Source organism: Eleginops maclovinus, chromosome 23 (genome assembly GCF_036324505.1).
Source record: "Eleginops maclovinus isolate JMC-PN-2008 ecotype Puerto Natales chromosome 23, JC_Emac_rtc_rv5, whole genome shotgun sequence".
NCBI lineage: Eukaryota > Metazoa > Chordata > Actinopteri > Perciformes > Eleginopidae > Eleginops > Eleginops maclovinus.
In genome coordinates, this window is record NC_086371.1 from 1,842,342 (window position 1) to 1,857,129 (window position 14,788).

Here is a 14,788-nt window from a genome sequence, read left to right on the forward strand (position 1 = left end):
TTTAGCTTAGCGGTGGAGACCTGAAGTCATGTGACCGTGCTGTAGTTCCTTTATAGCCCAACATTAGCCTCCTTTAGCTTAAGTATCATAACGTTTGTTATTTTCTGCGAAATTCCAAAATCAAATCCTAATTTCCCATAGTTTTTTGTCGGGGGAGCTTTCGGTTTGCCTCATCATCACTGCACCACTCTGTTCAACCAAGGATTTCTCTTTACGTGTCGCTCGACAAACACTTTTACACACTCATGCAACTAGGATGGATTAAAACGTTGACACTTCACTCGGGGACGAGCGACAGATGAGTTAACCTCACACACAGGTGACAGACATGGTAATAGCCCTTATCAAAGGCAGTTCACAAGCTGTGACGCCTCGAGACGAGTCCCGCTGAGAGACTACTGAACACACACACAGGATGTATGGCTGTACCTTCCATGAAGAGGCCATGAATTAAGACTAGTCCAGGATCTATGTCTCCTCTTTCCAGCCGGGAGAAACAAGGCTTGGATGAACTTAATCCACATGCTGTTGGAGGGAGTGTAGTAATCCCTGTCTTCATGTCATACATGAAGGTGATTCTGCTAAATCAACTCATGGATTGTTAAGCATTGAAACAAGAACGCTGCATTTAACATTGAAATCAATTTCTCTTTAGACCTAGGTTGTTTTAGTTACAGTACCTCTCTTTTTTCTTTAAATTGCACGCCCCCCATTTAGTGTTTAAAAGCCTTCAAGCTTTCAACTAACTAAGAGATGATGTCTTAAAGGCGTGATCACACAGGACCTCTGCATCATATTTAGTAGGAAATCACCTTAATGTTTTGCACCCAACATATCCAACCCCCTCTTAAGGAAGCCACCGTAGATAACAATGGTGCCAATGAGCAATTTATCAAATGATCAGAAAGTAGTTGACATAAGACGTTTTTACGCCAATGTCAGAGATCCTATCAAGAAGCTTTTCCACAGAATTTCTAAAGAGCTTAAGCTGTATTCACCTGATATGCGCTAACATAGCTCTGTGCTCACGTTGTCGCTGTGTGTCTGTAGCGAGAGAGCTATAATCGACGTCGCACACCACTGAAAATTGTCACTGAGCGGTGCCGTCAAGGTTCAAATAACTTAAACTTTGCCCTAGTTTATCGCTGACACTTTGACGCACAAATGAATCACATCACAGCGTTCGCTAGCTGCATACACCATCAAACTTACATTTACTGGCTGTTTTTCCTGCACGATTCTGCACCCAACCTCGTGGTTAGCAAAGAACAAACCCCTTATCATGTGAAAGCAGCTTGACTCTGCAAACTCACATCTTTGACGACTTAATCTCTGTGCTAGCTACATCTACTATAAACCGGATGGATAGAACAGCTCCAGAGCTTTTGGCAGGCGACTCTCCAGACGTTTTTGTATCTTAGCTGATGCACAAAGCTCCCGTGCGATCACGACCCTAAGCTAACCTCAGACAACCAAAAACATCGAACGCTAAACACCCCAACGACCGACCGATCGCTCTGGATCCGAAGCACGGATTCTGTTGCCTGGAGCCTCGTACAGAAACAGGGAAATTGTCTTCAACTTTTTGTTGTATCTTTTGATATTTGGTGTATTCTCTTCTCTACGTACATTTTGCATGCTCAACATTTGAAAGGAATGTGTTAAGTATAACTCGTGTAAGACGTGGCACGACCAGGGAGGCACCCATAGCTTCTGCCTGTGCACAAAATAGTTCAAAGACACATTTATACGGGACTACATGGATTAACAACATGGTCACAGACACGTAGAAAGACACACACATATAAACACACACACACACACACACTTACACGTGTAGTACACAGAGACAGTTATAACAAAGGCTTCTTTTTTTACGGAACATTTTCTTTGCGTATACATCAGCATACATGTTTAAAGGTACAGGAACGGTGAGGACTCTACGAACAGAAATGAGGATTTGTTTCTACAGAAAACAAACTTTCAATGTGGAAATATTCTCCTTTTTTTTAGCATTTTAAGTAATTATTGCGATCTAAACGATATGGCTTTGTCTAGTGGAAAGTCCTATCTGAGCTAGAAAATGGAAAATAAAAGGAGGTGTTTTTATCGTGCTTTGAGACAACTCTTTTTTTAAACTCATGGAAAGGTGTGTTTATCGTAAATCGTCGCATAACTACCCACTGAAAAACCCCCGGGTCATTAAGGAATAACCCACATGCTTACCGATAAACGTCTATATATTCCGGCAGTTTCACTAAATAGAGATTGTTTCCATTTACAGCACGTCTACTTTGATGCTCTATGACAAATCACCATGTTGGATTAAAGGATTCAGGAAGCCGAAAAGACTCAGCTTCTCAAACCGTTCTTTACAGGTTTCAGTGAAAGTATCTATTTCTTTTTTAGCCATGAAACACTTTTCGTTTAGTGGTGGTCTTTGGGACGCATGCACACTCTGGACAGGATGCTCCTGCAGGTATTGCACGGACAATAAAAAACCAATGGGCATGCACGTCTTTTTTATTTGGCGGTGACAAAAGAGTATGATCTCACCAGTATTTTCTTTGGTCTCGATGTTGATGATCAAATTAAGGATGTTGGGGGAAAGGTGAGCTCATCGAGAAAGGAAATCATAAGCTTGGTTGCGTCGAAATACATTGGCAGCACATTCCCAATAAGAAAAGTAAATCAAAAGCAGACATTCCCTGGCATTGCATCCATGTGTGAAGAAGAAAAAGGATAAAGAAGACGTGGATAAATCGAGACACTCCAGGGCTTCATGTTGAACCCACTTTGAACCAATCATAGATGGGATGGCAGGAAATGACAACTACTGCAGTGGTCAATGCTTTATTGATTGTCTATGGGGACGCACCACCTCAAATGATTCAAACAAGTACAAAGAGTCTTGTTTGCTTGAACGGATGATACGAAAAACTATCCCAAAATACTTGTGATTGAAAGTCCACATATTGACATGAGTTTGTGACACGTTGGAGATCTTAAATGTTGCTTTCCCAGCATGTTGGCAGTCTAACTAGCTGACCTTTGTACATCTAGAGGTTGATTTAGGAAGGATATTAAACTATTCTTCAGCAGACAGGTCTTCAGGGAGACTTTGGTAACCGTGAGTTGTGTTTTTGAATCTCTTTGTGGGCTTTCAAAACTTGCTCTGGGGTTTCCAGAAGTAGTGGCTTCTGGAAACCCCAGTGTCCGATGTCTTCCAACAACTGTACACCTGTTTGACGCAAAATGAAACCCTCGTTTACAATTCCTCTGCTGGAGGAGATGGTATGAAGGCACATGTCCTAAAAACTCAAATGCAGATTTATTTTTTTTTCAATATAAAGACCTACACAAGGTTTCATAAAAGTAGAAAACACTCACTGAAAGAAACATGCTCCATCTACTGGAAAACATGGTGGCAGTGCCGTGTGAAGAACCACAGAAGCATGGGGACAGAAGTGTCCGCTGTCCGTCTTTAAAAGGGAATACTGGTCTCCATCGGTCCCCATCGCCTGTCAACAGATCACAGCCAACCAATCCAACAAAGTCTGATCTCAACAGGTGTAAAAATAGCAACGAGAAAAAGGACAAAAAGACGTACTAAGTCGTAAGAAATGTGCTGAGTGGCAGTTGAACGTTTGTACGGCAATTTGGCAAACAAAAGAGGGGGAATGACGCAATCGTCGAGGAGTAGAAAAGAATAAACGGTTTCTAGAAAGGCAGTGTGTAGCCTCTAACAGTTTGGCAAGAAACACCCCCCCAATCCACTTTCAACTTCCTACTTCTACCCTGCCTTACCCCCCTCCCCACCCCCCACCCCCCCCCAGTCTCTCCTGCAACCCTGGCAGTCCGGCCACAGAGAGATCCCCACCTCCCCAGGCCAGACTGGACCCTGAATGTAGGGTTCGTTTTGATTTGTTGTTGTTGTTGTTGTTTTACTTCTTGAACATGTCCTGGAGAGGTCCGGGCAGAAACTTGAGGACGGTGTCGAGGATGCTCTCCTCGTCCTCTTCGTCGTCGTCTCCGCACCCCCGCGGGATCGCCTTCTTGGGGCGAGTCAGCGACCCCTCACAGGCCTGCTCCATGGCCGCCTTCTCCTCCGCCTCCTTCTCCTCCTTCTTCTTCAGCCCGTACTGAAGAGAGAGAGGGGTGAGGTGCAGGGAAGGACACGTCAAGGTGAAGGAGAAACATATAGCATAGCAGTTAGCTTAGCTGCAGTTCCAAAGAATTTTTGATCAACAGTTGCAGAGTTGGAACTTTTTTGGGTGGAAAAATGAACAAATTCATTCAAGTTTCAGTGTAATATAAAAACCTGAATACTGTTTGAAAGTCTTTGGATTATGCAGGGAATGAAATTCTTCAAAAACAATACTAGATTACTGAAGATTTAGCAAATAAGGTCTACTTATTGCTCCATTTCCCCTGCACCATTGTGTCTCTTGCACGATATTTATCTTGTTAGTTTAAAGTATTTAGTAAGTTTCATTGTTGGAGAACCCTGTGACTTTATTGGCAAAACCAAGCTGTGCATACGGTAATAAAACATCTAAATATTGAAGTTTATTTAATAGAAGAATATACGGAGGAAGAAAGGGCCACATACGAAATTAACTCTGACAAAAAGTGACACATTTTCGGGGATAAAAACGCAGAATTCTGAGGTAGTTCTGGAGTCGTTCACCCCAAGAAATGTAATCATTTTTTACTTAGAAATGAATCCTGACTTTTTGCTCAGAATTCCCAATTTGTATTAAGACTTTCGGGCAGTGTGTGGTCTCTGTGTTTGGATCGTGCTCTATCCGTGCATGCTTTTGTCTCTTCCTTTCATCAGGAAGTTGTTCTTATTTTCCTTTAAGTTTATTGTGCAACTCTGCTAGGGAGCCCTCTTCATTAGTTTCATTCAAACATTATCTTCAGGTTCTAGAAATCAGTTTCCTCTCTCTTTCTTTTCTCCCGGTTATGTTATATCTTGTTGCTCCCCTTTGTAACCCTAGTTTAGAAGGGAACGTAACAATAACCGTAACTCCGTAAAGCTTGTGAAAAGTCAGCTCTAAAATCATGTTTATCACGGGACTTGTTTTTTAAAGTCTGTTAGTTGGTGCATAAGGTCCTAGACTTGGTTGGTACTTGGTGAACTCTACAGGCCTGCTCTCTATTTGAAGCATATTAACAGGACTAGAAACAGACTTCTCCTTTCCTCTGCAGCATCGTGTTGCTTTTAAAGGGGAAGCATTCGTCGAACCGGAGGAGTCTTCCCTACCTTGTCCCTGATGGTCTGCCGTACTTTTTCCCTCTCGGCCTCCATGCGGGTGTGTTTGGCCTTCCTTTCATCCTCCTGCTGCCTCAGCGCCTCCTGCCGTTCCTCCTCCTTCTTGGCTGCGTCCGGATCTTTCTCCTCCTCCCCGCCGAGCATCTTACCCATGTCTTTGGTGGCCCCTGAACAGAAAAACAGATGCACACACTGGAGGTCAACACGTGTTTTATTGCTGAATATTTGAACCTTTTGCTGATTCTCTTAGACACAAGGAACAACTGCGGATCTGATTCTGACACCCAGAGGGAAAGTGCTTTGATTCCTTTGTCACTTTGGATTCAGATAGACATAAGGAACCTACTTCATATGTACACAAACTCCCACGTCTATCACAGTCAACAATGAAAACCCTGTGTAAGCAGTTCTGAGGATGATGTCGGGTACAGATCCTCGAGGCGTCTCGGAAATTAAAACGGAAGAAGAGGAAGAGCCAGCTGGAAAAACTTCAAAGACACACTGAGACAGAGGAAGAGACGTTCTTCCATCTGGTGTCGGCCGTCTGTCGGAGCTACCTGTCCAGATATTCACCCTCATGCACCTGAAGTATTATTCAAAGATTAACACACTTGGTTTTGTGTGACAGTAATTAAGATGTGAAGAGAAATCTGAATGCAATTGAACAGGGAGTCTGGTTCTGCCACAGATAAAGAGGTAGGACTCTCAGCTGAAAGGACATGGAAGGTACAATGAAAAGCCAAAGAAATGCAATTTTCTACATGATGAGGAGATGAATTCTGGAGTTGGACAAGTGTTTAAATATTGAGTCAATTCATTGGGATAAGAAGAGGAAAATGGAACCCTTAATGGTCAAAAAAATGTCTAAAATGTGTTTGTTTTTGTAACTCTACGGAAGAGGATTAGGGACATTTTGTCATGTGGCATCTTTATTGGATTTTTCCCAAAAAGGATTTCGTTTTTTACTTCTTCGATTAAAGTCAGATTTCTGGGGAAAAAACGGTGAAGGTGAATTGGTGACAAAAGAGTTGCCATTGCTTTTCATTTAGTAAAGAAGGTACGTTTGGAAGAAAAGTGCTTCCTCTTTCTTTTACACCGGTTAAAATTGTCCGCCTGTTACTTTTGCCTAAAATATATGACCCTGCGTAGATAAAGAACTGAACCGATCTGCAGGTTGTCTAGATGTTTGGTTTAATGCCTTGCTGCCTCTCTCCCAAACGTCTTCATCTGTGACAGAGGCAGCTTTCTAGACGTGAAAGCAACTCCCTCCGGCCTATCGATATTGCTGCGGTTACCTCCGTCTGATCAATAGTAAATACAGGACCACCTGAGCGAGTATGAATTATTGATCCTCCAGCTGAGGGAAAACTGCATCTGGGTATTGATCCTCCTCTCAGGCGCTGATGGGAGGAGGAGGGCCCGGCTGTCCCACTGCTTTAGCGTCCAGCGTCTTTCTTTAGCAGAGCCGGAATAAAGACAAGATATGTTTCACCGCCGAGGAGATCACTCCGGGAGAGGACACAACAATGTGTGCTTTTCTGCTGTGTAAACCAACTGCAACTGTGGCTCAAGGGGGGAATGTGTCTCTGTTAATTGAAGGATAGCTGGTTCAATCCCCAGCCAACATGTCAAAGTGTCCTTGAGGAACAGACGCTTAACCCCAAGGTTCTCCAGTAGGCAAGAGTCTCCGGTATCGATGAGTTGCTTTGGATAAAAGCACCAGGTAAATGACATAGAATATGGGTGAATAGTTTAATGGTATAATTAAAATTCAGCTGAAGCATCGACTGAGAAGACATCAGATCTTCGATTGCCAGCAGACAGTGTACTCTCCTGCTAAAGATGGGCAGAGTGAATGATATTGAATCTGGTTAACTCATGCCATTTTGCTCCTTCTTCACTCTCTCTTGAGGGCAGCAAATGTTGATCCTTGGTGCTGCTGTAACAAAACCTCACAGATAAATTGAGGTGCGGGTAATCCTGGTCCCAAAGGGGTTGAATCTCAATGACGTCGGTAATCCTCTGACTTTAACGGCAACCAATAAGTCAAAATGTTTTGATTCATGAAATGAACTGCACAGCTTTTTCTTTCGTTGTTCAACTGTTACCTGAGACATTGTTTGCATCAAATCTAATGCATAATAGGTGCCATTACCAATTTACCCAATGTTCTGATATTGTACAGATGAAGCCATTAATGACACTCATTTAGTGGTTAATTGCTTAGAAAATAATCAGGATGCCACCCTTAACTCGATCCTGGTCTCACTCCAGATATTAAATCGAAAATAGTGTTTGACTTACTGACTGTAAGGATCACATGACATCAAAGGTGTTCATTTTAAATTGGCAATTGTAATTAGGATTAGGGTTTATAGTTAGGGTTAGGGTTGGTTTAGCTTTAGTCCAGAACCTCCACGGACTGCAGTGTGGAGGTTCTGGTTTGAAAACATGACTGAAACATACTTTTTAAAGACAGGAAGTCCAATAAGCATTTACGGTCCAGTCATCACTATTTATCAGCGACCCTATCGGCGACCCTATCGGCGACCCTATCGGCGACCCTATCAGCCCCCACAGAAGTATTTGGGTCTTTTAATGTAATGTTTCCATATAAAAGCCTGACTCTTTCAGCACACTGGAGCTGTAGGAGAACCTTTCTGTACTCAGAAGGAGTGTGGCTTTAAGGACTCCCTCTCAGATGGGAGGGGCCGACTCATACTGCGTTCCTAATTGCCCTGCAGCGCTGTGTGGTGGCAGTAAACCTGAAGATGACAAATTAGCACTCAGCTGGGGGGAGTGTGTGGGGGGGGGGCGCTCCCCACGACTCACTGCAGAGTCGGGTTAAGGTCAGACCGTCTGCTGGGTTTTACTCAGTACAACATATGTACTGGTACTGGAACTGTGTGTGTGTGTGTGTGTGTGTGTGTGTGTGTGTGTGTGTATGTGTGTGTGTGTGTGTGTGTGTGTGTGTGTGTGTGTGTGTGTGTGTGTGTAAACATCTCAAGAGCAAGGACACATATGAGCAGAGTCAGTGTGTTATAGGTGCGCTGTGGCTCAAGCAAACAATGGAAATTGAAACAAAGATGATTTCGGTAAATTACACTTAGTTTGTCCATGCTGTAGACTCAGAGTTTTTATTCTTCTGATTGTTTTAGATAAACAGTTTAGTTTGATAGCATGCTAACGTTAAGTAGTCATTACTTCTGCCGGAAATCCTTTTCAAACAAAGCTGTCGCCTCGTGTTTGAACTGAAGGACGTCCCCAAAGTCACGTGGATTCATCCTCTGAGGACCAAGAATATTGGTACAGAATTTTAAGGCAATCACTTCGACTTTTTTTGAGATATTACAAACTTTGAAATCCCTGTACTGTCGGAGCCTGCCAGCAGATGTCTTAAGGGCCCTTTCATACTAACATTTGATCCAAGCTTTCACATTTTCAGTCTGAATCTCAACCAAATGTATAGGTGGGACTATAGGCAGAGGTCTTAACTAAACAACCTGCGTCGATTTGGTCTATATTTTCATCACACACTATGCTATGAAGGTTCACCTGCGGAATTAGAAACAGAACAAATGAACCAAAGAAAGAGAAAGCCATGAAGCAGAATCAGGCAGTACGCGTTTATAGATATCCTGATGATGTAATCCCTGTTACATGTAATCCATTGCTGCCTTCTCTGTATGAATGAGGAATCCTCAGGAGGAGGAGGTGCTGGTTCACCCGAGGAGAACAAGCTGAAGACAGTAAAAGGAAAGTCATTTTCACTCCACTCTCCTGAGAGCGGTTTCTCTTTAACCCGTCGGTGTGTTTACCCTTCACATGTTCAATCATCTACCCTTCCTCCGTCCTTCACTTGTGTCCTCTGAGGCTCCTTTCCTTAACCTTCTGTTTTGCTGTTCCTCTATTAACGGCAAGACACGCTTTATTTCATGCTCCTCTCGATTCATGTACTGTTTGTGTTCCTTTCAAACAGGATTTATCTCCAGCGTTCGACTCTGTCACCACAGCCACCACTTTAACTTCCCTGCAGTTAAGACCCGTCTATCCTCCCTCTTTTCTCTCCTTTGCTTCCTGTTCCTCACCCTCCACCACCTCCTCCCTCTCCGACAGTCCATTAGAGGCCGGCTCACAGATTTCCAACCACAGACAAAAGTGGGCAATTCGGGGCAAGTGCTCAAACGGCCCCGGTCCTCTTATTGTGCATTCAATCGCTCATTACTTCACTCAGTCTCTCCATGGGTCACGTCTTTGTGCCACAGGGGGATTCACACACAAAGGCTCCACATTTAAAGAGATGGAGATACAGTGGCATGATGGTGACCGCCCAGCAGAGAAATCTGACTCAAACTAGCTTATAAACGTCGCGTTAATTCAGATTTCTTGTTATGAACTCTAAAAAAAACCTCTTATGTATCCCGGGATGAGTCAACAAATCAGCTTTCTCTACACTCAGGGTACCATATAACTGTTGGGAGTTGGCGGTGGGTTTGTCTGCTCCTCTTTGTAGACGTTTATGGGTATCTTTGTCATCTATAATTCCACAAATAAAAGATGTTCTTGTCAAGAAAAGGAAAAAAAGAGATTGACTTTAGGGAGGAAACTTGTGCTCATGAGTGAAGAAGGAAATCAGGAGGGTTCGGAGATGCAGCACGGACCATTGAGTCCTCTGATGGATGGCAGTGCTTGTTCGGGGTGGAGGGGTTTGAAAAATGGAGCTCTTTTGAATAATATATGACCTCCATAAGTCACATAAACGCCTGCACTGGCGGACAGAGCTGCCCCATCGATCAGATGTTCGGGATAAGAAACACAAAATCCAAACCCACATAAACCCAGTGACTCTGTGGTTATCTGATACACCTTCCTGTTATCACACCTTCCTGCTCGTCATCAACCCGCCTGAACAGGAAATGAAACAGGGAGCCGATCCGCTGGTCAGGACCAGATCCGGCTGATCGTACAGATACACTATGTCCCTTCTTTATGAGAAAAGGCGAGGTGTTCTCCCGTTTGATATCCTGTGGGCCGGCGGTACATATTGGGGACAGAATAAATGTTTTTATGTCACCTTTCTGGAGACGAGGCCTGTGGTACTACGCTCGTTTCACATCCCCTATCTCATCATGCTCCATCTCTGGAAGGGCGGCACAGGACTAGTACTTGTCTCTGGAAAGTCCCTTGAGTTTTTTAGTAATTTAAATTAACCCTGATCTTTACTCATGTGAATGTAGAGAGTTCACAAGAGAGAGAGAGAGAGAGAGAGAGAGAGAGACAGAGAGAGACAGAGAGAGAGAGAGAGAGAGACCGAGAGACCGAGAGAGAGAGAGAGAGGGGATATGCTCAGGTCATTAAACATAAAAGAGAGTCTCTTTTGTGTTGGGACTGGGGAAATTATAAGGAGTTATGCAGTAGACAGGATGATAGTGGTCCTGAGTCGTGGTCCTCAGTCGTGGTCCTGAGTTGTGGTCCTGAGTCGTGGTCCTGAGTTGTGGTCCTGAGTTGTGGTCCTGAGTTGTTGGGCCTGAGTCTTGGCTGTGCCTGTCGCTGTGTTCTTGAGTCATGGTCCTGAGTCGTGGGTCCTGAGTCGTTGGATCCTGAGTCGTTGGATCCTGAGTCGTTGGTCCTGAGTCGTTGGACCCTGAGTCGTGGATCCTGAGTCGTGGTCCTGAGTTGTTGGGCCTTAGTCGTTGGGCCTGAGTCTTTGGTCCTGAGTTGTGGCTGTGTCTGTCGCTGTGGTCTTGAGTCCCTTTGCACTCCAAATGATTTGAATTAGAAATGTGTAAATGCAAAGATACCTAACTATTCATTTTATCCAAAATAATGAGAAATGTTTATGCATGTTTTGGAAAATGAAGATGGTCTGACTACTACTCGGTTAATACAGTTCTAGAGGTATCCTGTCCCGACCTAAGACAGCCTTTTTAACCTGTTGAGAGGAGTCAAGTGTTGCTGTCTTCAAATGTATTGTTGCATTTCAGGTTCCCAAACAGAGTCCATAGATCCGCCTCTCCTGTCCCGGACTGATTAATCTGACACACCATGGAAACTCACATGAATCCGATTTCTAATTAAACCCCCAGTAAATACAATCTGAGGCCCGCGGCGGAAATCTATACCTGAGTCTGAACCGATGAAATGTTCTGGAGCTGCCCTACGACTAACGACATTAGTGTGTGTGTGTGTGTGTGTGTGTGTGTGTGTGTGTGTGTGTGTGTGTGTGTGTGTGTGTGTGTGTGTGTGTGTGTGTGTGTGTGTGTGTGTGTGTCAGGTTTAGTTGAATAACAGTTTGAGTGCAGCTTAACTGGATGGAGTGAATGTGTTGAGGACTACGGTGTTGGGTTCCTGTTTGTGACATTTTTTGTTTGGTTGTTGATTGATTGACGTCCTGACACGCCCACCCAAACACCGGCCTCCCATTGGCTGGAGGACACTTCATCTCAAAATGCACTTGTTCCCCCTTGGGACAAAACACCAAACTGAAATCTCATCTGTGTGTGTGTGTGTGTGTGTGTGTGTGTGTGTGTGTGTGTGTGTGTGTGTGTGTGTGTGTGTGTGTGTGTGTGTGTGTGTGTGTGTGTGTGTATTCATGGATGGCCAGCTGGATCCCAATGAAATAAATGCCAGTCTGTTCCAGGAGAAAAGGTCACGGCACGTTGACAGGAGGGAAATTACAAGGCGTCATTCTGGGATGGATGGACTGGTAAACTGGCATACTATAGCGTGCAAGGAAGTAAAGATGGAAGAGAGAGATAGATAACAGAGGGTAAGTTGTTCTTGGAATGTAATTAAAGCTATGAGATCCAGGATTAGAGGGATACTTCAAATTAAAAGAGGAGGGAACAATGCCCAATTCGCACATTTCAAAGAAGGAAGGAAAAAAGTGTTTGAGGGGAGGACGGTGGACTGAGTGGAGATGGATGGAGTAAATTGCAAAAAGCCCATGGGACTAAAGGATGAATTAGAAGAGAGAGAGAGATCAAGCAATGTGGAGCAGGGGGATTACCCAATGCCAGGCCTTCACCAAGCACAGAGGAAAGAGGAAAGCATGGAAGGAAAGGAGGAGGATAAAACAATGGAGTAAACCCAGACTAACGGTGTTTGGAAGTACTTTTATCTGTGCAAATTCAAGGGCTTGATGAAATGTGTAGCCAGACCAGGACCAGACAAAGTATCGGGATCCAGTTCTGGCCACTTTGGTGTCAAGTTAACTCTCTTTCTGTCTCTGGGCCAAGAGAGCGGTACAAGAAGAGTCTTAAACATGACAATGAGTTAGCATTAAGCTAGGGTTTCCTCGTCTCAAAGTCAATTGTTTCTTTAGTTACAAGCCTGTAAAAGCTTATTTTCTGCAAAATACCGAAATCCAATGGAAAAGGGTCCTAAAAAAATACGTCATCTCTGCACCGCTCTATCGGAGAAAGCTAGCCGTCAACGGATGAAATAAAGCAGAAATATTTTAGGCCCACAGTTGGCAGAACCAGGTTAGGCGGATACACAAATCCTGTTCTACTGTTGTCCACATCGAGGTGCCTCAGTGGAGGTCCGAGCCCTATTGCCTTTCTTGTCCATACTTAAAGATGAGGATACCATCTCCAGGCTAAGCTTTGGGATAAGCTACAGTTTTCAAAAGAACCAGTCCAAGTACTTCTCCTACATCTTCCCAGATCCTCAATTCTGTCTACAGCTCAGGAGAATCAAACACCTAAATGTTTTGATAAGATTTCAACCACAAGTCCTTAAAATAAAGAGGGTAGCTGCTTAGAAACAAGACTTAGGATGTCAATCAAAGAAGACCCATGGAAAATCTGAACTCGACAGCCATAAATAAAACTTCAGATAAGAGAACCAGAACCAAGGGGAGCCAAGGACAATCAGGCCCAATACAGAAACAGCCCGGAGGATAATAAGAACCGATCCAGAACGCGGTCAACGTGAACCAATCGAAAGAGAGAGGGAACAGCAAGGCCCAGACCCAATTAGTCTGAATATAATTTAGCCCCGGCTCGAGTGGAGAAAGAAATGAAGCAAAGGAGGAAAAATGTAAGTGCAGGAAAAGCTTTAGCGACCAGGGGAATAAAACAAGGAGGAATCGATGGGAAAACCGAGAGGAAGAAATGAGAAAGGGGCGATGAGGGGAGCGGGGGAGAAATAAAAATAAAGAGAGGGAGGATGAGAGAGGGAGAGGGAGAGGGAGAGGCCGGGTCGGCTATAAAAAGGAATACATCTCATTCCATTCTGCTGGTCACTGAGCTGATGAAAGCAGATGAGAGGGTTGATTTAAGGAGACATTGACCCCTGGCCCCTGGAGGCCCCCAGGAACACAGCCTTTTATATTCGCTCTCACTGAATGAGTCCCGCCTCAGTGGAAATCACCTCGGGGGTGAATGAAAAGCAGAAGCAAAGCGAACAGAATAATTCCTCCTGGACAGGAGAAAGAGTACGTTATCATGCTGATTAGTATATCCTGTGAAGGGTTCAAAACGTAAACACCTTTTATTCTTCATTCTGACATTTATTATCTCTGATACAGGCGGCCTCCTCTTTCGGCTCGTCAGGTTTAAAAGTAATGTTGTTTGATTAAAACAATAATCGGAGGGATCCCAAACTCCTGCCAAGGCCACATGCGCATCTATGTGTGTGACATCAGAAATACTTAAAAAATACATCCATGTACTGACAGTGACAGCTTTATGTCATATGATGCATCCTTAAAGGGGCCCTATTATTCTTTTCGGGGTATTCCCTTTCCTGTAGGTTTGTGTGCATGTAAAGGGTCTGCAAAGACTAAAATCTCACACTGCCTGAAACACCTCCATCGGACTCCTTTGTTTACTTCCAGGTCATAGTGACATCACTGAGGAACAGTTGTGCTTCTATTGGCTTGTGCTCAATCAAGAGATAGGCTAAGGGGCGGGACATCTTGAAGCAGTTGACCAATCACAACAGAGCTGGTATTAACTCTTTTTCTGAGCTTTGCGAACTTTCACCACTTTGATCATTTAAGTGTATATCCAATCTCTTTCGAGCCACACTGGGATCCAGAAACCATCTCCAGTGGAACATGAAACTCCCCTGAATCACTACAAATATATATTAAGGAGCTCTCCAAAAACAAGATGGATTTGAACAAGAGTCTACAGCAGTCTATAGCACTTCTGAGACGTATAATAAACACCATTAAGTGACTCTCTGTTGCTCAAATACGGAAAAACCTTTGGCTTAGCATGCTGACATTCTGTGGATTATCTCTGTGAACACACTAGGGTTGGTTTAGCAGCTATTTGCTCAAAATCCAAATCATTAATAATGATAATGTTCTTTTGAAATGTGGGCTAAATTTCCAACATGCAACTCAGGACAACCACAAAAACAAACATTGAAACGAGGCCGGTTATTTACTGGCAGATTTTCTCCCTTTCATTCAGTTGGAACCAGCAGAAGAACACAGCGTTACTGGGCACCAGTTCCAAACCATTCCAACAGAAATGAATTGATTCTTGTTCCCAC

General features: G+C 43.8%; 1 protein-coding gene across 1 annotated transcript in view; it reads right to left on the reverse strand.

The window, feature by feature from the left end:
• Positions 1-3,837: 3,837 nt before the first annotated feature.
• LOC134860044 (complexin-2) overlaps positions 3,838-14,788 on the reverse strand; it is a 42,486-nt gene continuing 31,535 nt past the window's right edge. Inside the window, exons 3-4 of the mRNA XM_063876885.1 lie at positions 5,270-5,445; positions 3,838-4,142 (exon numbers count right to left, since the gene is read on the reverse strand). Of these exons, the coding sequence (XP_063732955.1) occupies positions 3,945-4,142; positions 5,270-5,445 (374 nt within the window). The 3' untranslated portion in view covers positions 3,838-3,944. The remainder of the gene's footprint in view (positions 4,143-5,269; positions 5,446-14,788) is intronic.